We start from the raw sequence: 23,094 nt of genomic DNA, 5'->3' as shown, positions 1-23,094 counted from the left end.
GGGATCACTCTTGACCCCTTGTCACCCCCCCAGTGCACGCCCTCATCATAATGCTGCAGACTAAGTCTAAGAGGAAGCTGAGCTTGGGATGACCACCCAGAGCCTGCCATTGCTTGAAACCTGTGGATATTCTTTTTTTTTTTTTTTTTTTGCGGTACGCGGACCTCTCTCTGTTGCGGCCTCTCCCGCTGCGGAGCACAGGCTCCGGATGCGCAGGCCCAGTGGCCATGGCTCACGGGCCCAGCCGCTCCGCGGCATGTGGGATCTTCCCGGACCAGGGCACGAACCTGTGTCCCCTGCATCGGCAGGCGGACTCTCAACCACTGCGCCACCAGGGAAGCCCCCTGTGGATATTCTTGAATTAAAACGTGATGGAAACCTTAACTTCCTAAGCCACTAGCAGAGAGTACACCCGAAGCATTGTGGAAGTCACGTGAAATTGATTCCTATTTTGAATTAAATTCTCTGCATCTTTCACATCTACCCATAGCCAAGAACTGTCCGATTTGATTAAATGTTTTGGATCATCTGCCTCTGTGGTGGGATGGACAGTAAGATTTGCTTTGTCTTTATAAGGACCCTCGTGCTGGGGAGGGGGGATGGTGGTGGTGATGACTGGTGACCCATAAGGTCGGATTGCTGACAATGCATAAGTGATGGAAGAATAAAATCCACCAGAAAAGGCCAGAGAAGGTGAAGAGATGAGAATAGGTTTCATTACATCCCTGAAAAGGTAGATAGGTGGGGTGGAGGGTCTGTGGAAGCTGACTCCCCTTTCCTTGCCCTGAGTCCTTCTGTGTTAGCTTTTAGGGTAAATGAGTGCAGGTAATGCTCTGAAGGAGAAAGTGAGTTGGCAGGAAGGGCCCAGGTAGGGATGGGGCGGGCGGAGTGGTGCCAGGAAGCCGGGACTGCGCTGAGCGGCTCTGGGCAGAGCCCTGTACTGACAAACCTTTTGTAATAAAGATTGACGTTTTGTGCTGCAAAGAATGCTGCTTCTGGTCTCTAGTGATTTTTCCTTTTTCTTCAATGTGGAAAGTCATCAAATGACTTGAAGCAAAGTTAAGCCTTTCTAAAATAGCAATGGGTTTGGATAAAGCTGGCAGTGAAAACTTGGTGCGTGTGCTGCTGGCATTTCCTTGTTGGTGTGAACTGTGTGTCCCTTGAGTGTGGTGAGAGCCCCCGGGCACCTGGGTCTTCCTGGGTGGAGGGGGTGACTCAGGCTGCAGTTCCAGCTGTCACCACCAAGAGTGGCCCTGCACTTGCGTTGGCAGGTGGATGGCAGGACGGGACCCGTCCTGTGAACTGGTGGGCTGGAGCCAGGGGTGGGCCTCAGGAGCAGAGTGCTGCGTTAAGCTGCCTTTCATGCTGGGAGCTTCCTGGAGACGCCAAGTAATTCACTCCACCCATGATTTTGACTGAATCTGACAAAGACTGCTGGGCATCCTGTTTACCAGTGAAGAATTGCTGCAACTGTCAGTGGGCAAACATAGTTTGCAGTTAACTGGCTTGCTAGTTTTGAAATTAAACATTTTGTGGATTTTTAAGATTTGCAGGATTCAACTAATTTCACGTTTTTTGTGAAGTGATGGTTTAATATTTATTACATTATTTTACATTTGTGTAACTTAAATTTGCATAATTCTGATTTGTATAAAATGCAGTCCTACTGTGTTGGGAGAAAGAAAGCTGAAGGGGTGCAGTAAGATGAAAGCAAACGTGTACTGCCTGGGGTTCCCTCTGTGCGTAGCTGTTAATAAAACACTCAGGGCTTCCCTGGTAAGAATCTGTCTGCCAATGCAGGGGACACGGGTTCGAGCCCTGGTCCGGGAAGATCCCACATGCTGCGGAGCAACTAAGCCCGTGTGCCGCAACTACTGAGACTGTGCGCTAGAGCCCGCAAGCCACAATTACTGAGCCTGCGTGCCACAACTACTGAAGCCCACGCACCTAGAGCCTGTGCTCCACGACAAGAGAAGCCACCTCAATGAGAAGCCCACGCACTGCAACGAAGAGTATCCCACGCTCGCCGCAACTAGAGAAAGCCCGCGCGCAGCAACGAAGACCCAGTGCAGCCAAAACAAACAAAAAACACTCAATTCAGCTTGCTTCACGAGTTCTCCAGGGATCATTCAAGAGCTCAGGAAGCCTGCTTTGCCTCTTTGGGATTTCTGTGGATCCACTATAATCTGAAGCAGAAATCGCTCTATCCAGCCAACAGGAGGTGGAGCCGGCAGAGCCAGCCCATCCTGCAGCCTCTCAGGAGGCCACGATCACTGCTCTTCAAAAGTTCCTGTCTATTCTGCCCCTGCCTCAGTCTCCAGGCAGTTTCTAGAGATGGAGATGCCACTGATGTGGTTAAACGCTCGGCTGCAGGGCAGAAGTCCACAAACTTTGTGTCAAGGGCTATATGAGTAGACATTTTTGGCTTTGGGGGTCTGTCCCAACCACTCAGCTCTGCCCTTGGAGAAGCCGGAATAGACGTGGCTGTTTTCCAATAAAACTTATCTACAAAAACTAACCGCTGGCTGGACCTGCCCCTCAGACATTACTGTGTGACTCGAGACTGCAGGTGCTCATGCAAGTTGGGGAAAGAAGTCAAGCAGGGGAATTCGGTGAGAGTGAGCTGGTGATGAGCGCCCCTGCTGGGCCCCTTTCCCGCAGGCCGCTCCACCTCCAGCGGCCGCGCTCCTCTGCTGACGCGGGGAGCCTGGGGTCATCTGCAGGGTGTATTTTGGGAAAATCTGCACGAAGTATAATTGGCGTCAGCAAAGCACCTTCAGATGAGAACGCGTCTGTCCATCCTCACTGCTATTCTTTGGAAGAATAGCCTCGACATCTCTTCATAGGAATTGGATTTGGTTTTTTTCAGGCTTCGAAGTTGCAAGAATAGTACAAAGAATTACGGTGTAGGTTTATCCTAGAGTCTCGGATGCTAATATTTTATATTTGCTTTATCCTTTCTCTTCTCTGCAACTCTCTGTGTTTGTGTGTGTGTATATTTTTCTATTTTTTTTTCCTGAACAGTTTAAACTATGAAGTAAGTCCCTTTAACCTTAAACACTTAAATGGCTGATTCCTATTAACAAGGACCTTCTCTTATATAACCACAGTACAATTTTCAAAATTAGGAATCTATCATTGATGCAGCTGTGTTATCTAAGCATCAGATCTAGTTCAGATTTTATTAATTATCCCAATAACGTCCATTTTTAGCAAAAGTAAAAGGGACTCCTTTATTAACTTGGGATGTATTTTTCCCTAAGAACGTTTGCCCTTTACCGACATTGTCATAAATTAGGCACCATACTCCTTGCAAATTACAAGTTTAGTGACATCAAAAGTCTGCATATTTATTGTTGACAGCAATCACGTTGCATAATCATTTCCTCCTGCTCTTCTGTTTGGGAGAGGGATGGGAAAGACTGGCAGTAGAGGTAAGAGGCAGAATGCCCGGCGGTACACGGGCCTCTCACTGTTGTGGCATCTCCCATTGCGGAGCACAGGCTCCGGACGCGCAGGCTCAGCGGCCATGGCTCACGGGCCCAGCCGCTCCGTGGCATGTGGGATCTTCCCGGACTGGGGCACGAACCCGCGTCCCCTGCATCGGCAGGCGGACTCTCAACCACTGCACCACCAGGGAGGCCCCTGCCCGGCTGTTTTTAAAGTCTGCCCAGATCATTGGTTGCACGTGTGGATGCGGTGGGGTTATGATGTGCTAGAGCTGGGGATCAGAAATGAGTATGACCTTCCATGGTGTCATTTGCTAAATTTATAAAAAGTTCTTTAAGGTCACTCTCCAGTCTACATAGTCCTGTTGGGCTGGATAAGGGTGATTTTCTAAGGGCTTCTGCTGTTCAGTGCTGGACCCATTTATTTACCAAAGTACAGTTGACCCTTAAACAATGTGGGGGGTAGGGGCACCAACCCTGCATGTAGTGGAAGATCTGAATAGAACTTGTAGTCAGCCCTCCGTATCCATGGTTCTGCATCCTCGGTTCAACCAGCTGCAGCTTGTGCAGTACCGAAATGTTTACCCTTGAAAAAAATCTGCATATCGGTGGACCTGTGCAGCTCAAACCAGTGTTGTGGCTGCTTGGCTTTGGGGCAGACTTGGCAGTGTCTGCTCTGCGGGCAGGGCAGCCACGCACGGCTTCCCTCCCGCGGTGGTGTGGGGCACATATCTGAGCGTGTGTGAGACCCTTGGCACGCGGCGTTCTAGGTACTTGGGCCTCCTCGCCCATTTGCAGCCTGAAGTTCAGAGTCCTCGTCACGTTTCAGACCGGCTTCCTGGGGTTCTGGAGCAGTAAGAGGGAGGCATTCCGGTCCGATTAAGGCATTTGACTACGCATGTGGCTTTGAAAAGGTTAAAGTATCTTTATAAATACATGCTTTACGTGGACATTTTAATGGCATGAACTTTTCATCAGTCTTAGATCAGGCCCAGTAATTTTGGGGTTCTAAGTGCAGTTTCTAATCTTTAGGGTGTTGTTTTTCATGACTAAGTGTTTTTTTTTAATTAATTAATTAATTTCTTTATTTTTGGCTGCGTTGGGTCTTCATTGCTGCACGTGGGCTTTCTCTGGTTGTGGCGAGCGGGGGCTACTTTTCGTTGCGGTGTGCGGGCTTCTCACTGCGGTGGCTTTTCTTGTTGTGGAGCACGGGCTCTAGGAGTGTGGGCTTCACTAGTTGTGGCATGCAGGCTCAGTAGTTGTGGCTCGTGGGTTCTGGAGCGCAGACTCAGTAGTTGTGGCGCACGGGCTTAGTTGCTCCACGGCATGTGGGATCTTCCCGGACCAGGGCTTGAACCTGTGTCCCCTGCATTGGCAGGTGGTTTCTTAACCACTGCGCCACCAGGGAAGTCCCCATGACTAAGTTTTAATTACACATTGAGAATTAGGATCTTGAGTAAAATGGAGACTGTGAACTTGGCTCCTTGGCCCCCGCGGTGACAGTGGCGTAGGCTGTGTCTGTCACCACCGAGCCATGCCAGCGCCGTGCATGGGTCAGCCAGCATCTGCGACTCGTCCTTGTCGGGCTCCTTACACTTTTGTCCATTTTCTGTTGTAGATCAGATTACTTTGTTCTCCTTGGTTATGGGCCCTGCCTCTGAGGGGCTGTGTTTGCCTCATGTCAGTTGTGCATCAGAAACCTCTGGAGTGGTCCCTGCATCTGTCGCCTGTCCTCGTTACTTGTTTTAGTGACTGCTCAAGCTGGGTGTTCATCTTCTTTTATGTTCCTGGCTAGGATTACAGCTTTCCTTAACATTTTGGCACATGGCTGTTAGTATTATTTGGTTTCTGTGAAATTTCGAGGTGGAGAAAGATTAGGACACTGGCCTCCTTACCCTCGACGGCTGACCACCCTCCTCCCCAAGCTTTGCAGTTCATGGGAATAAACAGGAGGGGCAGATGAGTGACAAACGGATTTCAGTTTCTGGAAGGAGCTGAAGGAGGGATGGACGCACAGCCCTGCTCTCAGGGGAGGCAGAGGGAACATGTGGTGATGGATGACAGTGGGGTTAGTTAGCCCGACACAAAGTGAGTTACCGAGTGACCGGGCCCCCCATGCCTACCCCTACCGCCACCCCACCTGCTCTCCGGTCTCATATTGCCCTAATAAATATTCATGGTGAGGGGATGGGCCTACCTCTGTAAAACGGGGATGCACCTACGTCCAAGGTTGTGAAGACTCAGTGAAATAATGCTAATATGTGTTTAGTATCCAATGAATGGTAGCTCCTATAATTACTGTTATGATCATCAGCTTCACCCACCAGGCTCTGTATCTTTTTATGCTTATCAGTTTATATGGGGCAGATTTAATTGATAGAAATTTGCATGTAGTCAGAGTTTTGTCTGTGATAAACTTACATCACAGAATCTTAGAATTTGAGAACTGGACAGGAGCTTAGAGGTGATTTAAATAGTACAACTTGCTAGTTAAAAGCTTGGGCATGGTTGTAAAGTATATACTTGTTAGAAACGCAAGGACCCTTGATAAATGTGCGTTTCTACTGTGAGGAATCCTCCAGTGTGAACTCCACACAGCTGGCCCAGCAGCCGCCCTTGACAGTCATCAGGCTTGAGACAGCCTCTTGTTCTCTCCAGGGAGACGACTTTTCTCCTGCACTTCTCAGAAAGTAAATTGTGTTAGATTCTGTTGCTATATAGTGTTGTAAGTTTGGCAAATTATTTGTTATTCAGTGATATTTTATTGACAATTTTAAATTCTATCAGATGGTTTTAGACAGTTTGCAATGTTGAGTTTGAATTCTTATAATTTTAGGGCCAGTATTTCTTATATGGGCACATGTCATTGGGAAAATGACTTTAAAAATTTTTAATTTCACCCTGAATTCAGCGTGATGTGTTGTGGCTCTTTGCGACATAACTTTCTTCCGTAGAGGTAAAAAAATTGACCTGTCATCTAATTTGTCCTCACGTCTCTGAATGTTTTCCATGTTAACTGTAAGAAACACAGCAACAGGGCTTCCCTGGTGGCGCAGTGGTTGAGAGTCCGCCTGCCGATGCAGGGGACACGGGTTCGTGCCCCGGTCCGGGAGGATCCCACATGCCGTGGAGCGGCTGGGCCTGTGAGCCATGGCCACTGAGCCTGCGCGTCCGGAGCCTGTGCTCCGCAACAGGAGAGGCCACAACAGTGAGAGGCCCACGTACAGCAAAACAAAGAAACAAAGAAACAAAGAAACAAAACCACAGCAACAAGTGAAGTGAAGTGTAGGCGAGAGCATTGCCTGTAGTCTCCAAATGTTTCATGTTTTACCTTTTTTTTTTTTTTTTTAACGGGAAGATGATTAGAACCAAGATCTCTTCTGTCCCTGTAGCTGAAGGATTTGAAGGAGCTGCCAGGCCAGTGACTAGTTAAGAGAATCCGTGCTTACGCAGCACGTGAACCTCAAGGTCGTTTCTTTATTCACTTGCCCAGGATTTACGGGTCGCTCCCATGTGCCCAGCAGGGTGTTTGTGGCGTGATGATCCAGCGCACAGAGCAGAGGTTTTTACAGTAGTGAGGCTGTCAGTCACTGGACAAGCTGTGACCGCCCCCGAGCAGCCCCAGCCGGTGTGCAGACAGCTGGTTGCGGCTCTGTTCCAATAAAACTTTATTTGTGAACACTGATGTTTGAGTTTAATGTAATTTCATGTCAGGATGTACTGTTCTTCTTTTGATTTGGTTCATGGGCTGTACAGGTGGAGGGTTGGAATTGGTCCACGGGGCCAACCCTTGGTCTAGAAGGCATTTGTTGAGTGAGTGAATAAAATGAGGTCATATCTAGGTAGGCAGGAGCCGGATTGGGAGAGGCCTGAAATGCGGGTAGAGTTTAGATGTGATGCCAAGCCGGGCGCTGTGACGGCAGCCCTTTGGGAGGGATGAGCCTGGAACTCATCTGCAGGATGGATGGGAGGGGATTGGCTTCCCGCCTCACCATGTGTGGCTTTGGGAGGGACGAAGGGACGGATCCGTGGATCCCACCTTAGGGTGGGTTACAGAGAGCTGACACCTAATCGCCAGGGCCTGGAGGCAGGGACAGGGAAGCCGGTTCAAGGAAGCGGAGCCCAGCGGCGCAGGTGTAGTGGGAGAGGAGTCGGGTGGGAAGGAGCAGGCAGGCGGGGCCCCCGGGCCTGGTGATGGTCGGATGCTGGGGGTGACAGCAGAGAGAGTTAAAGGGGGAGTTGCAGGGTTCTTTCTGGGGGAGGTTGGTGGGGTCTCCTTGAGCGCTGCTCTCGGGAAAGTGTAGGGATGGGGGCAGGGTTCGGCTTTGGAAGTGTGGGAGCGGATTTTATTGTCAGATGACCATAGTGCGGTTTGACATACTGGACCAGGGAAGTCACTGGTGAGGGGTCCGGGCGGCAGTGGAGATTTGGGGGCATAGGTGTCAGTCCCTGTAAGGGCCTGCCGTGTGCCCCCGGGACACGTACTTCTGGGCTCTGGTTCCCGGAAGGGGCTCCAGGGGCCGCGGCGTGAGGCTCAGACCCAGTGCCGCTGGAGGGCCCAGCGTAGGTGGGGCCAGGGGTGAACCCCAGGGAGGAGGAGGACCCCAGGGTGCTCTGAGCGAGGAGAAGTGCGGAGCGGGGAGGCCGGTGGCAATCGTTCACAGGGCTCTTGTCCAGTCCGACGGTGAGTTTGGAAACCATTGTTTTGTTTGGGGTCCTGAAGGGTGTGGGAAGGGATCGTGTTTGCGGACGGGCGTGGGCGAGAGTTCCAGAATGTGCTGTAGGAGTCTGGCTCTGGAGGGGCGTGGTGGCAGCTGGCGGGCGGCAGAGTGGATTGGAGGGTTTTATTATTTTTGTTTTTTCTAAAACAGTTATTTTGCAGTCGCCTGAGATTTGCAGGTACGTAGCAGAGATGGTACAGGCTGTTTTTCCACCATTATGTCATACATGGCCGTGGCCGGGACGGTGTCAGCCTCCAGGGCGCCGGCTCTCTGAGCTCACCTGAGCTTGTTGACTGAATCCGTGATCCTGGCTGCCTCCTCACTGGAATCTAGGGGGCACTTCCTAGAAGGGCCCAGTGGACACACAGGTATACACCCTGCATCTAGGTGCACGACGGGGTGACGTTTTGGCACATTGTGTTGTTTCTGTTTTTTCCTGTGTTTGATAGTAAGTTGCAGAGGTCACCTCATTTCACCCCTAAGTGCTTGAGCACTCGTGTCCTGGGAGCAAGGACATTGTTTCACATAACTGCACCTACAAACAGGAGCAGTGATTCCGAGTCACTGAAGATACGGTCCATACTCAAGTTTCCCCTGAGATTCTTTGTGGCTGCCTCTCCCCATCCCGCCCCTGGACCTCCCTACATTGGCAGGTCCCCACAGCCTCTGCCGGTTTGTTTCATGCCATGGACTTTTCAAGAGTCTGGCCAGTAGACCAGCATCTCTGACCCCTTCGTTCCTCCTCCGACTGCTCAGCTCTCCGCCGGTTCTGGGCAGCGTGCCCTGATCCTCCTGGCCAGGCAGCTGCTGCAGCCCCCCACCGGGTCCACCCTCAGCCCTGGCGGGCAGTCGATCCCCAGGACACCCCCAGCGTCACTTCTCCGACTTACTGCCTTAGTCAGCGTCTTGTGGGCAGGGCTAGCTGTGCTCCCTTCAGCGTGTGTCTAGCACAGGGCCCGGGTGTTGTTGTTTGAAGAATGTATGAATAAACGCAATAAGATCATTGACATTAATTGTATGCGTCCATAGACGCTCATTAAGGCTTGTCACAGAACTAAGAAATAAGGTTAAGGTGTTTAAGCCTACAGTCCCCGTACATCATTGTAGTCCTGCATCTTTGGCAGATTTAGTATTTTATGTTATCAGAATACTACTTCACAGTGTAAGTAATTTAGGAGCTACCAGAGAAGAATTAAAATATGGGCATTATCTATGTAGAAACTAAAACTTTTATTGCGAGATATATGCAGGCCTCTGCAATGTATTTACATTTATCATGGGCAGTTGGTAAAGCAAGTAAAAGTTGCTTTTAATTGCTTTTATGGTTTCTATTTTATAGCAGACCTTATCTGAAATTCATTTTAGTGTGTATGTGGTTCTCATGCTTTCTAGAGATGCAATTCCGGAAGGCAGCGGCTGTCGTTGTGGTGCACAGACCCCAGGGATGTCCTTGACACATTCCCAGTGGATATTCGAGGTCATTGTCAAGAGGTCATTTGCCTCTACTTGCCTGTTGGCATTTACACCGCGCCCCCGAGCTACCATTGTTGCTGGATTCTTGACTGCCGTGCAATTCAGAAAAGCCACTCTCCTCTGAGGATGTCCTTGATGCAGCAGTAAAAATCATTTTGTTAGATCTCAGCCCTGAGTACACCCCTGTTTAGTACTCTGTGTAACAAAACAGGAAGTGTGTGGAAAGCACTTCTGCGGTTTGGAGTTGGGAGGTTGCCTGGAAGACGGGCCCTTCTGCAGTTACGTGGGTTGCTAGCTGAACTGGCCGCTTTTTTTCATGGACCACCATAACGGAATAATTGACACATTACCAGTATTTCTTACTAAACGGACAGAGTTAGCCTGTCACTGCAAGGAAAGCAGCTAACACTATTGCCAGTGGTAAAATGTGTACTTCTAAGTAGAATTGGAATTTCAGAAGGCTTGCATCTGCCACTGTGGACCTGGCAGCTTCCTAATACTTCAAGACTTTTCTTTTTCTGTTTTTAACATTAATTAATGAATTTACTTTTTTGGCTGCGCTGCACGGCGTGCGGGATCCTAGTTCCCTGAGCGGGGATCGAGCCCGTGCCCCCGCAGTGGAAGCGCTGAGTCTTAACTACTGTACTGCCAGGGAAGTCCCCAGGACTTCTCTGATGAGATCGGTGCTGATGTTTTTTTTTTTTTTTTTTTTTTTTTTTTTTTTTGCGGTATGTGGGCCTCTCACTGTTGTGGCCTCTCCCGTTGCGGAGCACAGGCTCCGGATGCGCAGGCCCAGCGGCCATGGCTCACGGGCCCAGCCGCTCCGCGGCATATGGGATCCTCCCAGACCGGGGCACGAACCCGTATCCCCTGCATCGGCAGGCGGACTCTCAACCACTGCGCCACCAGGGAGGCCCCGGTGCTGATGTTAAGGAATGTGATGCTTTAGATAATCTGTAATGAACAACATTCGGAAGGTCTGCATAACTCACTGGACCAGTATTTTCCAAATGACCAAATCAGACCCGGGTCAATGTCCATTTAAAGACAGGTTTTAAAGTGATAAAGTAACAAAAAGTTCAGCAGTACAGTTTTAGATTCCACATTGCAGCTCACCTTTGGGGAGAAATAAAGCCCTTGTTGAGGCTTGGTGTTGTATTACAGAGGAATATCCACAGTTATCTGAACGGGCTGTTCAGATGCACTGCCCTCTTTTTCATGCAGTAATAGATATGAGAACCCAGTTGTTTTCCAGTAAGTCTGACATTAAAGAGATTTGTAAAAATGCAAAACTGTGTTTCTCTTCTTGCTAAGATTTTGCTGCTGTTGTTTTGGAAACTCTAGTAGTTATTTTTTTAAATTAATTAACTAATTAATTAATTTGTTTTTATTTTTGGCTGTGTTGGGTCTTTGTTGCTGCACACGGGCTTTCTCTAGTTGTGGCGAGCTGGGGCTACTCTTCCTTGCAGTGTGCGGGCTTCTCATTGTCGTGGCTTCTCTTGTTGTGGAGCACGTGGCACGGGTTTTAGTAGTTGCGGTACACGGGCTCAGTAGCTGTGGCTAGCGGGCTGTAGAGCAGAGGCTCCATAGTTGTGGCTTGTGGGCTCTAGGCGCGCGGGCTTCAGTTGTTGTGGCTCACGGGCTCTAGAGCGCAGGTTCAGTAGTTGTGGCGCACGGGCTTAGTTACTCCACGGCATGTGGGATCTTCCCGGGCCAGGGATCAAACCCGTGTCCCCTCCACTGGCAGGCAGATTCTTAACCACTGTGCCACCAGGGAAGCCCCTCTAGTAGTTATTTTTGGTAAAAAAAAAAGTTTTGTATGTTAATATGTAATGTATGGATTTTTGTAATTTTTAAATGAATAAAGTATTCACACATTTTCTGTTCTAATATCAGAGATGGTGATATTGATAGATACACGTCCACGAGTACAAGCTCACTAGCTTTCAGATGGGGAAGGGGGTCCTGAGACCAGTGTGTCTTGAAGTAGGACAGTGGTGCTGTGGGATCAATTTAAATTCTGCCAGTTCTCTTTCCTGCATTGGTGGTTTGTGTTTGAGGAGGTTTATATATTTTGGAAAAGGTGAATAGGAGTGGCCAGTTTAATCAAACATGTTAACTACAGAGGGGGAGGACCTGCCATCTGAGGCTAGTTTGACCTTCTTCTCCTGATTTCAAACTTAAACATTTTTAGGGGGGCTGGCCTGGATTTTCTTAAGAATCAGTGCTTTCTGATGATCTAGCACCTGGCTGGTCATTTGTAGTCATGTTTTCTCTTTCTTCCCTATTTGTCCTTTGAGTATCCTCCTGCGACCCCACACTGACTTGGGGAAAATCAGTAAGCTGAGTCTTGTTCACATGTCTCAGTTTAATAAAAGTTGTTTTCTTTGCTTACTTCATACTGGCTTTTAATTAATTTTATTACTACATCTGTATCCAGATGGATCTGACTGAATGGAATGATCCTTATTTTCTTGGAGGGGCCCTGTTTCTGGAAGTTGAGCTTTTTAACTGAGCACCACTGGGCCACTTCCTGCTGGGGGTGGAGGTTACTGCTCTGGTCTTTACGGTGTGTGGACTCGGCCTTGCTGCTCAGGTGGATGTGAAGCCGGTGCCAGAGGTGGGGCGGTGGCTGGGGCACCGGGGCTTGGGGTGGCGGGGCTGCTGTTGGGCCTGGGTGCTGGCGGTTCCCCCTGTCTCCTGTGCGATTGCTCTCCGAGACTTGTCTTCAGGGTCTTCTGTCTCTTGTACTCATTGGGGCTGCTCCTGCCCCTCCGAGGACTGTCTTCAGTCTGTGTATTTGGCATCTGTAAAGGGAGGTCAGCCTGGCATGGCCTACTCCCGAGGCCCCTCCACGGTGAGCTAGGCGTGCCCCCGCTTCTGCCCATGACGTCACGGCACCTGGGCCGCGTCTCTTCACACGGGTCGCCTGCAGGGTTCTGACGGCTGGGAAGTAGTTCTGGTAGAGCAGAGTCGGAGGTCACACAGTGGCTGCAGTGTGCGCCTCCCAGGGACAGCCTCCTGCAGACAGGTTCAGTGGGGCGCTTGTTCAAGGGCTGATGGGAGAAACAGCTGTGTGCAGAGTGCCTGCCCTAAAAACCCCATATGTTGTGACGTCCCTAATGAGATGACCTGTGTGATGTCGTTCTGGTGGTGACTGAGAAAATCCCAGGGTGGGCACGGGGGCTTTGCCTGGTTACGTCTGCTGAAGTTCAGTCGTGTGCTCGATTACAGTAGCTTTTCTTTTTTTCCTGTTTCAGTGGCCTTGTGGTTTTATTTTACGGGTGTCCGAAATATTTAAAAATGAGCAAAATTAAAACTAAATGTGCAGTTCTGTGTTTTTTTTATTTCAACACTTCTTTTTAATAGAGAAAAATAACATATTTACACAGTTCTGCTCGATTTACATGTTTCTGCTGATGAACAGCTGCTCGTGTCTGCTGCTGACAACCCCTGAGCAGCTTGTATTTTCACTGTTAAACCTAACATGTCATTTGCATGAAGTTCACAGTTGTAAGCTAAACAGATCTGTGACTTAATTATGGCACAGTCCTTACCGGAATCAAAACACAGACGTAGAGGACTCTGCCGCCCGTCCTGCACGCTTTGTCAGCAGGTGTGCGGCCCTTCATAGTTCTGCCCTGGGGGGTGACTCTCCCTTGGGCTCTCCCACTAGACCCACGGCATGGACATGCATGGTGTGCCAGGCCCCAAGCCGGGCAGGGAGCAAGATGGTGAGAGTTCCGGCCCAGTGGAGCCCGTCTTCCAGCAGGGGAGACAGATGCTAAACAAGATGGGTATTTAGCCTGCGTCATAGGTTAGATATAAGGGCTTTGTGATGAAGCAGGAAAGGGCAGCAGGGACGTGGGTGCTGGTGGTGGGTGTGACGGGTGAGGAGTGGCTGGCCGAGGGGCAGGTGGGCTTCGGAGGGTGAGGGCTGAGCTGGCGTGTGCCTGCCCAGCTGGGGCGGCCTCCTCAGACGGCGCACTGAGGAGCTGCAAGGGGAGCCTGAGGGGCGCGGGGAGAGGCTGGCTGCTGCTGGGCGCCAGGTGTGCACCTTGAATGGCTGGGGAACCTTCAGTGGGCTTTGAGCAGACAGTGATGCTGAGATGGGCTTTAACATGATCCCGTAGCTTTTAAACATTGGCAGTAATTCTGGGGCAAAAGCAGAGCAGGGAGAGCCAGGTGGGGGCCAGTGCATGGGTCCAGATGTGCGATGCCAAGGCCAGGGTGAGGACAGCGGGAGATTCTGCCTACAGGTCGGATGAGAGAGGAGAACCAAGGCCCAAAGGTTCTGGCCTGAGCACCTGGGGTGGGAAGTCTGGAGGTGTCGGCTGGTTGTGGAGAGGGACAGTTCAGTTTGGGTTCCTTCACGTTGAGACTAGACACTCAGGGGAAGTGGCCTGGAGGCCAGTTGTCACGTGGATCTGGAGTTCCTGGGAGAGGCCGGAGGTGAAGTGGTTTGTGAGCCATCAGCAGATAGATGGTATTTCAGTGCGGATGAGAAGAGGTCCAGCGCTGGGCCGCAGGGAGAGGGGATAGTCTGACCCATGGTCCAGGAGAAGGGGCATCGCGGGGCAGGGCACGGCAGGGCGCACCTGCGTGAGTGGTCATGGCCGTAGATGCTCACACGCTGTAGGCTGGGAGGTGGATTTAAGGCAGGGTTGAAGAAGGCTCCCTAATTTTTATCCAGATTTGATGTGCTTGGCCTCATCTGTGTACTTATTGCTCTGTTTTAGAAAAACAATCTCAATAATAATAAGCACAATAAGTAATGTGTACTTGTAGAAAGCTCAACAGTCCAGGGGCTTCCCTGGTGGTGCAATGGTTAAGAATCTGCCTGCCAATGCAGGGGACACAGGTTCAAGCCCTGGTCCGGGAAGATGCCACATGCCGTGGGGCAACTAAGCTCGTGCACCACAACTACTGAGCCTGCGCTCTAGAGCCCGCGAGCCACAACTGCTGAGCCCGTGTGCCACAACTACTGAAGCCTGTGTGCCTAGAGCCTGTGCTCCACAACAAGAGAGGCCATCGCAGTGAGTAGCCCACACACCACAATGAAGAGTAGCCCCTGCTCGCCGCAACTAGAGGAAGCCCGCACACAGCAACGAAGACCGAACGCAGCCAAAAATAAAAAAAAAAAGAAAGCTCAACAGTCCAGAAGGATAAAGGATGAAGGTCGGGTTGTTTTATCTGTACCTTTTCCCTCCTGTGTCACCTTGGTTCAGTGTGTATCATTCCAGAGCATCTCGTGTGCATTTGCATACACAGACATGTGACTACACACACATGCAATTTTCCTCTTATACTCCTTTCTGTTAGTATGTGTTCTGGAGACCTTTCCATTCACATGAATGGCTGTGGTGTCTCATGTCATTTACTTTACCAATCCCCTGAGACTGAGCACTTGGGCTGTTGATTTTGGTTGGTGGGCTCTTTTTCCACCTGCACCCTGGAAGATGCTCTCTTCACAAGCTTGTAGTCGTTGCTGTTTAGAGACATTATTGAACAGTAATCGCAGTCCAGCTCCTTTATATTATTAAGACTGGACTATCTCCAGGATTTCTGAGAAATGGCAAATTTCGTTTGCCAAACTGGCATCCGCATGCATCGTTCTGTTCTAGTTTTCTTGGGCTTGTTGCCCTAATTTTTTCTTTTCAGCCGTTCACTGTTAGCAGAATTTTAAATGACTCTTTATCCTGGCAGTAGAGTCATTTTGAGTAAACAGCTTGGATAATTGTGTGGTGTCCTCATTTGGAAGAGGGTAGGATTCAGGATTTTATGGTGAGCTCGGAGTATTTTCTTAAGTCACTCACGGAGCTTCTAGAAATCAGGAAAAGCTTGAGTTGGGCACCTGAGAACTTTCCACCAGCCATTTGTGAGAGACAGGTATTTAACCTGGGACGTGTGGCCCCAGGGCCATCATGAATGGGCTTCAGGGTGAGTCACGGAGGTTAAGCCTGGCTGCATGCTGCAGATTCCAAATATGTTGTTTTTAGAGCAGGTGGTTGGTGATTTTCCTTTGGTATAAGGAAGTCCGAGGCAGGCAGTCCAGGAGGCCAGCAGCAGGAGGGCAAGAAGGAGGAAGGGTCCAGGAGCTGCCCCGCACTGCGTCTGCGCTCACACCCCATTGGCCAGAGTGGGTCACGTGGCCACAGTGTGCTGCAGAGAGGCTGTGCTCTCTGGTGGCCCTGTGCCCTGTGAATTCGGATTCTTGTAACACTGAGCATCAGGGAGAGCAGGTACTGGGGTAGGCAGCCAGCAGTGTCTGGTAATTATGAGGCTCTGAAACTTGGCAGGACTGTGTCTGTACTTTTTTCCTGGAAAAGGATCTGTAATTTTTTAACAAGTAGATCCTGAAAGCAGTGTGTGACCCTAAAACGTTTTCAATCCATCAGTTCAAAGGTGGGTAGGGTGGTATTATCTAACTGAGGACCACCGCCTTCATGAAGGAGTCCACTGCACCCCTTTAACAATCCTTGCTTTGGTTCTTAGTTTGGAAAAAAGACTTGAGTTACGGCATGAGTGGCTTTGGCCTTTGTACCAACCACAGTTAATCTGCTCAGAGGTCACCTTCAGAGGACCTGGGTTTAGAATAACCCCGGTAAGGCCTGGTGGGCCCTCGCAGCTGTAGGTCCTGCCTGCCTCTGAGTCCTGGGGCTGCGGGTGAGGCTGAACGGGTGCCAGGGCCGAGAGTCGTACTGCATATGAGGGAGGTCGGAGGTGAGGATTTCCTCACAGTGGATGCCTCGATATTTAGTTGTCTGACCATTTTTAAAAAGTATTTTTACTTTTGAAAAGCTGATAAATGTACATGATAAAAAAAGGCAAATATAATTTCCCTTCATCTTTGTGCCCCAGGGATAGTCTGTGCGTGTCTAGCATATTTTTTTTTTAAAAAAGTGTGTTGTACACATTCTGCCCCATTTTTGTTCATGTAATACTGCATCTCGGGAGTGGTTCCTTAGAGAGCTCTGACTGGTTCTGACTAGCAGTCCCCAACCTTTTCGGCACCAGGGACCGGTTTCATGGAAGACAAATGTTTCCACAGATGGTGGGGGGAAGGGCTCAGGCGGTAACGTGAGTGGTGGGGAGCGATGGGGAGCGGCAGACGAAGCTTCACCCGCTCGCCCGCCGCTTACCTCCTGCTGTGCGGCCCGGTCCCTGACAGGCCACAGGCTGGTACCAGTCCGTGGCCCGGGGGCTGGGGACCCCTGTTCTAGACCGTTGCCTAGTCTCTCACTGTTCAGCTGTGCCAGACTTGTTTTTTTAAGACAGCATTCAGATTGCATCATCCATTCTTTTGCTGCTAAAAGCAATGCCTTGGTTGTTTTGTTTCTCTGGTGGGTAGATATTTGCACCAACATGTGACTCTCTGTGCTAGGAGCATTGCTTGGTGGGAAGGTCGGGCCGGGCAGCAGCACTTTGATGCCTGTTGCCTATTGGTCGTCAGAGCTAAGCTCCCATCAGACGTGCACAAGAGCGCACACGTCCTGACAGGCCTCCAGCACGCCTGTCACACTGAGCGTCTGGTTGACATTTGCATTTTAAAAAACACGTGAGAGGGCCTCCCTGGTGGCGCAGTGGTTGAGAGTCCGCCTGCCGATGCAGGGGATACGGGTTCGTGCCCCGGTCTGGGAGGATCCCATATGCCGCGGAGCGGCTGGGCCCGTGAGCCATGGCCGCTGGGCCTGCGCATCCGGAGCCTGTGCTCCGCAACGGGAGAGGCCACAACAGTGAGAGGCCCGCATACCCCCCACAAAAAAAAAATAAAAAAAAAAAATAAAAAAAATAAAAAACACGTGAGAGGTTGTGTCTTCTCACGTTTAAAAGCTTTGTGACTTTTTTTCCCTGTGAATTTACTCTCATTCTTATGCTCCTTTTTTTTTTTTTTTTTTCCCGTACGCGGGCCTCTCACTGTTGTGGCCTCTCCCGTTGCGGAGCACAGGCTCCGGATGCGCAGGCTCAGCGGCCATGGCTCACGGGCCCAGCCGCTCCGCGGCATATGGGATCCTCCCAGACCGGGGCACGAACCCGTATCCCCTGCATCGGCAGGCGGACTCTCAACCACTGCGCCACCAGGGAGGCCCTATGCTCCTTTTGATTAGCTTTATTGGTCTTTTTTCTGTTGCTGTGAAAGAAGGAAATGAGCTCTTTGGTGCATGTGTAACAAGTATTTTCCACTTTGTTTGAATTTTGCCTTAAGAAAAACCTTTTTATTAAATATAATACAAATAGAGAAAATCATAGTTTTGCCTGTTTGTTGTTGTCATTGAAGTCTCCTTTAATTTATAGGGGCCTTTTTGACGCCCCCCCCCCCACCGTTTAATGAATTTACAAATATTTCTCTTTCAGCCCATGGACGTGTTTGTCCTTGTTGAGGGTCATTTTTTTCCCACCTTTGGCCAGGAGGAGCATCTTTGAGTTGGTTTCTGAGTCCTTTTGATACAGCCTTGATGTCTTTGATCGCTTCCCTACACCTGGGATGACAAGATGTTATCTTGCATATCCCTTGCCTCAGATGTGGAATTAGCCATTTCTCCAAGAAGCCCTCATCTCTTGGTGAGGGGCGGTATTTCACAGTGTAGGCTGTAGGGAGGCACGCTGCTACTGGATTCAGCTCCTGGATTCGGCACACACGCCTGAGTTCATACCTCCTATTCCAATGCATGCCCAGAGTCAAATCCGCAGCCCCGAGACCTCTTCTGCCCGACCTCTGGATCTGCTTGTCAGGACATCGGGAGTGACAGAATTGGAATATCCTGTAGATCCTCATTTGCGCATGGAAAATTTTCAGAGGGAATTCCAACACCACCACTCAGTGTGATTGTTAAAATTGCTAAAAATTTGTTTCGTGTGTGTTCTCCCAATTTTTCTCCCCATTTTTAAGCAGGTAAATTGTATCTCCGTTGTCAGAGCATACAGCCGTTGCAAACTGTGTTTTCTCCTTTAGTCTCAGTTCTCCATGTAAACGTAGACTGCTCACCACTGACCAGTTCATATGTTGTCTCTCCAAGTGATCTTGGTTTTCTGAATCTTGTTTTCCAGCAGTTTCTTCAGGAAGGGTTTCCGGGAACCATGTTCTCTGAGTGCTGTATGTTGGCACAAGTTGCTGCCTGTGTACCTGAAGCTCACTTTGTCTGGATGTAAAGGCTCCCGTTACTTTCCTCGAGTGTCTTGTGTGTGTGAGTCTCCCTTCTTCTGCTGTAGTTGGATAATCTGCCCTGCCCCCCACCATTTTAAGGTGTCCAGTATTTTTGTCTAGATGTCTAAGATAACTTTTCTTTTTTTCTTTAAATAATTTTACTAGAATGTGTCTTGGTATTGGTTGTTCTGCCTGCCCTGCCCCAAGTTTATGGTGTGTCTTTTTCATAAGTAGTTTCAAATGTTTTCTCCTCATTTCTGAAGAGTTTTTTCGGATTTGCTTGTAGTATTCCATTTCATCGCTTTCCTTTGGTTTTCTTTGTAGAATCCCCTATTCAACGTATGTTGCATCCTCTTTGCTTGTCAGCTACTTTTTCTTCAACTTTTTTCTTTCATTTCTTTTTCTAAAAATAAATTGATTTTATTTTATTTATTTTTGGCTGCGTTGGGTCTTCGTTGCTGCACGTGGGCTTTCTCTAGTTGTGGCGAGCAGGGGCTGCTCTTCGTTGTGGTGCGCAGGCTTCTCATTGCGGTGGCTTCTCTTGTTGCGCAGCACAGGCTCTAGGCACGCGGCCTTCAGTAGTTGTGGCTCACAGGCTCTAGAGCGCAAGCTCAATAGTTGTGGTGCATGGGCTTAGTTGCTCCACGGCATGTGGGATCTTCCCGGACCAGAGCTTGAACCCACATCCCCTGAATTGGCAGGCAGATTCTTAACCACTGTGCCACCAGGGAAGCCCCCATTTTGTTTTTCTTACGGTGTAATTTATTGTGTTTACTTGCTCTTGGATTCCTTCTAGTTTAGCCTTCATTTCCAAAATTATTTTCCTTTTATTTCTAATCTTTTCTGAGTTTTCCCCCCGCATTTCTGAGTTTTTCTAATGCTGGTTTATGGTTAGTGATACCTTATATAATTTCCTTCATGAATATTAGTTTGTTTTGAAATATTAGGATAGAGTTTTCATCTCTTAGGGACATGTCTTTCTAGCATGCTTTCACTGTCTGTAGTGATGCTACTTTGCTCCTATTTGCTTTTAAAATATATCACCTGGCATGAGATTTGACCTCAGTATTTTCTGTTGTTACTTTTCTGTGGAATTGATTTTCCTGGATATATGGAAGGAAGGCTAGATTTAGAATAGTTTTTCTAATTTCCGTGTCCTAGAGCTCTATTTACTGTTGTTTTTAGAAAGTTGTAAAAAATGTGGTAGCTGTTTTCTTGCGCTCTCCTGGCTGTTTTCCTCTCCCCCCTGTAATTAGACTCTCATTCTCCCTGTCCTGTATGCTTCGTATTCTATTCTAGTCATTTCTTTTCAGTGTATTTAGCATAAGAGGGAGGTTTGGGTGAGTAGTCTTTGAGACTCCGTGGCCCAGAACGTTGGCCTGTGGCTGTTCCGCAGCTGCCCTGGCATTTGTCTGCCCCCAGTGGTGCTCACCTCCTGGGTTCAGCCACTGTTCCCAGGCAGACCCGTTTTTTCCTTCTCTCTGACCCCTGCTTCCTCCTTGCTGCTCCCTTGAGGACCTCGTGCCGTCAGTGGTTTGCCCACTCGCTCGCTCTTTGGGGTTCTTTAGGAAACACCCGATCTCTCAGCTTGTTACAGACCTTGACTTGGGTTCGCTGTCCTCATTTGAGAGATTAAAAATCTGTCACTGCCATCCCTCCCTAGTTGGACTTCTGAAGGGTTCACGGCAGCACCTCTGTGGTCCCCCGCCCCAGTTGTTTGTCATCGGCGTCTGCTCTGGGAGGGACGTTCGGTGCTTGCGTGCTTTCATCAGTCTCACGTGAGGTGTCTCAATGGCGGTACCACACCTTGGCCGTTTGATGGATTGCACCTGCATGAACGGGTTGCATCCATTTTGTGAAGGGAGATTTAAGGCAGGAGCTTGTCTCCTTCTCCTGCAAATGGTTGTCCCTAAGAAATTCTGGAGCTGCTACCGTTGAAGCTGTAGAATTTAAATCTGGATTTATAGGATTTAAGAACACGTGTGGAACCTGCAAATTTAATTTTATGCCTTTGGAACTTAGCCATTTAAAGGAGCTGTCAGTAGACTCCTGGTTGAGACTAGGTGATCTGAAACTCTTAGTTCAGCTGCCCTGCGTGGGCACGGTGGGGGTGGGCACGTGCGGGGCAGGCGCTGTGCTGTAGAGTTGGGTGCCCGCTGTCCACCCTCAGGGAACGTGCAGTCCAGTTGGGGAAGATAGATTACTTCTTTCATAAATATTTGTTTATAGGTAATTAAAATATAAAGTGTAGAATGATAAAAGTATTATGGTGGCATTGATTCCTGATCTCCAGGCACCCTGTTTGCAAGTACTGCACTTAGACCGTTGTGTTGATGGGTCGTATTTGGAGTGGCGTGGCCTCATTTCTGTTTTGGAGAAGGTGTGTCTAGGCCTAATCAGAGTGTTTGAGGATCAGGAAGAAAGGAACGCACTGTGTTGCAGATGTGGTGCCATCTCGGCGGCGGCAGGGTGGTGGCGGACAGGCCGTGGGCTGGGGCAGGGGGCTGGTGCTGGGCTCAGTCCTCCCAGGAGCTTCCGCTCTCTGCCTGCCTGAGGGGAAGGTGCTGCAAGGAGTGGAAATGGGGTGAGGGGACAGCCTTGGTGGAAGGGTCCGTTTGGGTAAAATTCGGGAGGTATGTTTTCGATGGTTTCCAGGGTGTGGTATGTCTAGTGGATCTGAGAGCCGCCAGGTGCAGGCGAGGGACAGGACGTGTTCCGTGGGCAAGAGGGGGACCCGGGGACGTCTGGCTTGGGGTGATGTGTTCTAGCTGTCTTAGGAAGGTGACTTAGGAGGCGGTGTGGGAATGGACTGGCGAGGTGGGGACTAGTCTAGTGCTGAAGGACAGAGGCAGTGGGAAATGTTTGGGGGCCATTTCTCAGTTCTCACAGGACACTAACGTTTTGGTGGTTTGGGGCAAGAAGAACCCTATATTTAAAGAACCCACAGGCTTTTGTTATCCTCTTGGATACAGAACATGGCTAGCAGTTTCCAGCGTTTCAAGGTAAGGATCGTTCATCTCCCTCTCCTCTGTCCTGGCTTTTGTTTTTAGGTGACAGAAACCCCGTGCTTCGTGAGTCTGATTCCTGCCCCTTGACCGGCCTCTCTCCTCTCGTCCTGGATGATGTCAGAGCAGGACCTGGCGGATGTGGTGCAGATCGCCGTGGAGGAGCTGAGTCCCGACCACCCAGGTACAGAGTGCGGGCAGTAGGAAGCTGGCACTCCCCCGAGTCTGTAAAAGCCCCAAAGCGCTTCCACAAGTTTCCTCTCCCTTCAGTAAAGGAAGAGAAAAAGCAGTGCGTGCCCTGTATGAAAAACCCGGACCAGAGCGTGTGAGCTCTGCCAGACCCATGCCTATCCCCGTGGTCCCTCCGCCTCCCCTTGGCCCACATCTGCACCACACGGGGCTGTCCAGCCTCGGCCCCTCTTCCTGCCCTGCCCCCAGCTCCCCTGACTCCCCTTTAAAGCCCCCTGTGGTCACATCTGGGCCTCTTCCGCTGCTGTGGACAGTCTGCCCTGCGCGGGGACACCTGCGAGGTGTTCCATGTACGCTGCTCCCTCCTTCATCTCCCTCTTCCCTGGGGATGCTGTAACACCGTGGGCACTGTTTTTCTTTTAAGTACACCCTGCTACAAAGGTCCTTGCTGTGTGTTGCAGCAAATATTTTTGTAGGGTAAGTTCCCAGAAGCTGAACCGCTGTGTATGTTCAGAGTTTTGGTAAGACACGCTTTATCCGATTATTCTGTGAGGTGACTTTCCTGCCCTTTTGCCAGGGCTGGTAATTTTCCTTAGTCACGTTAAAGGCACCCATCTACTTTGGAACCTTAACTAGATATTAGACACCTTATAAGGGAAACCCTAAATTTCAAGTACTTCATCTTGAACTACTTCACCTATGAAATACTTTGTTAGCACTTTATTTTATAAAAAGATTTCTTAGTAAGGGTCCTCCTTTTTTTTTTTGTAAACTTTTATGTGTTTTATATTTCTGTTAAGTTTGAAATAACAAGCATACACAATTCACATAGTGTTTTGGTTGTCTGGTTATTCTTTCTGGAATAGTAGAGTTGAAATGCTAACTTTTTTCCCCACAGAAAAGAGAATTTTCAGAAATCTCCTAAGAAAGTATGACGATGTCTATTGTGTATGATCTCTTTGCTGTGTTAGTTGAAAAAGCTTCACTGGGAAATTAGTTACGTATGGAAGGGTGGGTAGCACATGATTTTGGGACTGAACAAGCAGTCACAAAGAGATTGGGGCCCCCTTTCACGAATGCTATTCTTTAGTCAGTTTTTGCATTTTGCCTCT

The 23,094-nt window shown here is 49.5% G+C and overlaps 1 protein-coding gene across 2 annotated transcripts in view; it reads left to right on the top strand.

The window, feature by feature from the left end:
- BANP (BTG3 associated nuclear protein) overlaps positions 1-23,094 on the top strand; it is a 103,011-nt gene that overhangs the window by 5,473 nt on the left and 74,444 nt on the right. For both annotated transcript variants that reach the window (XM_082608221.1, XM_082608220.1), the window contains exon 2: positions 21,839-21,977. In XM_082608221.1, the coding sequence (XP_082464347.1) occupies positions 21,908-21,977 (70 nt within the window). In that variant the 5' untranslated portion in view covers positions 21,839-21,907. The remainder of the gene's footprint in view (positions 1-21,838; positions 21,978-23,094) is intronic.

The sequence above is a fragment of the Mesoplodon mirus genome (genome assembly GCF_964341445.2).
Source record: "Mesoplodon mirus genome assembly, chromosome: 19".
Lineage (NCBI taxonomy): Eukaryota > Metazoa > Chordata > Mammalia > Artiodactyla > Ziphiidae > Mesoplodon > Mesoplodon mirus.
Note: the sequence above shows the minus strand (reverse complement) of the source record. Positions and strands in the feature narration are given on the sequence as shown.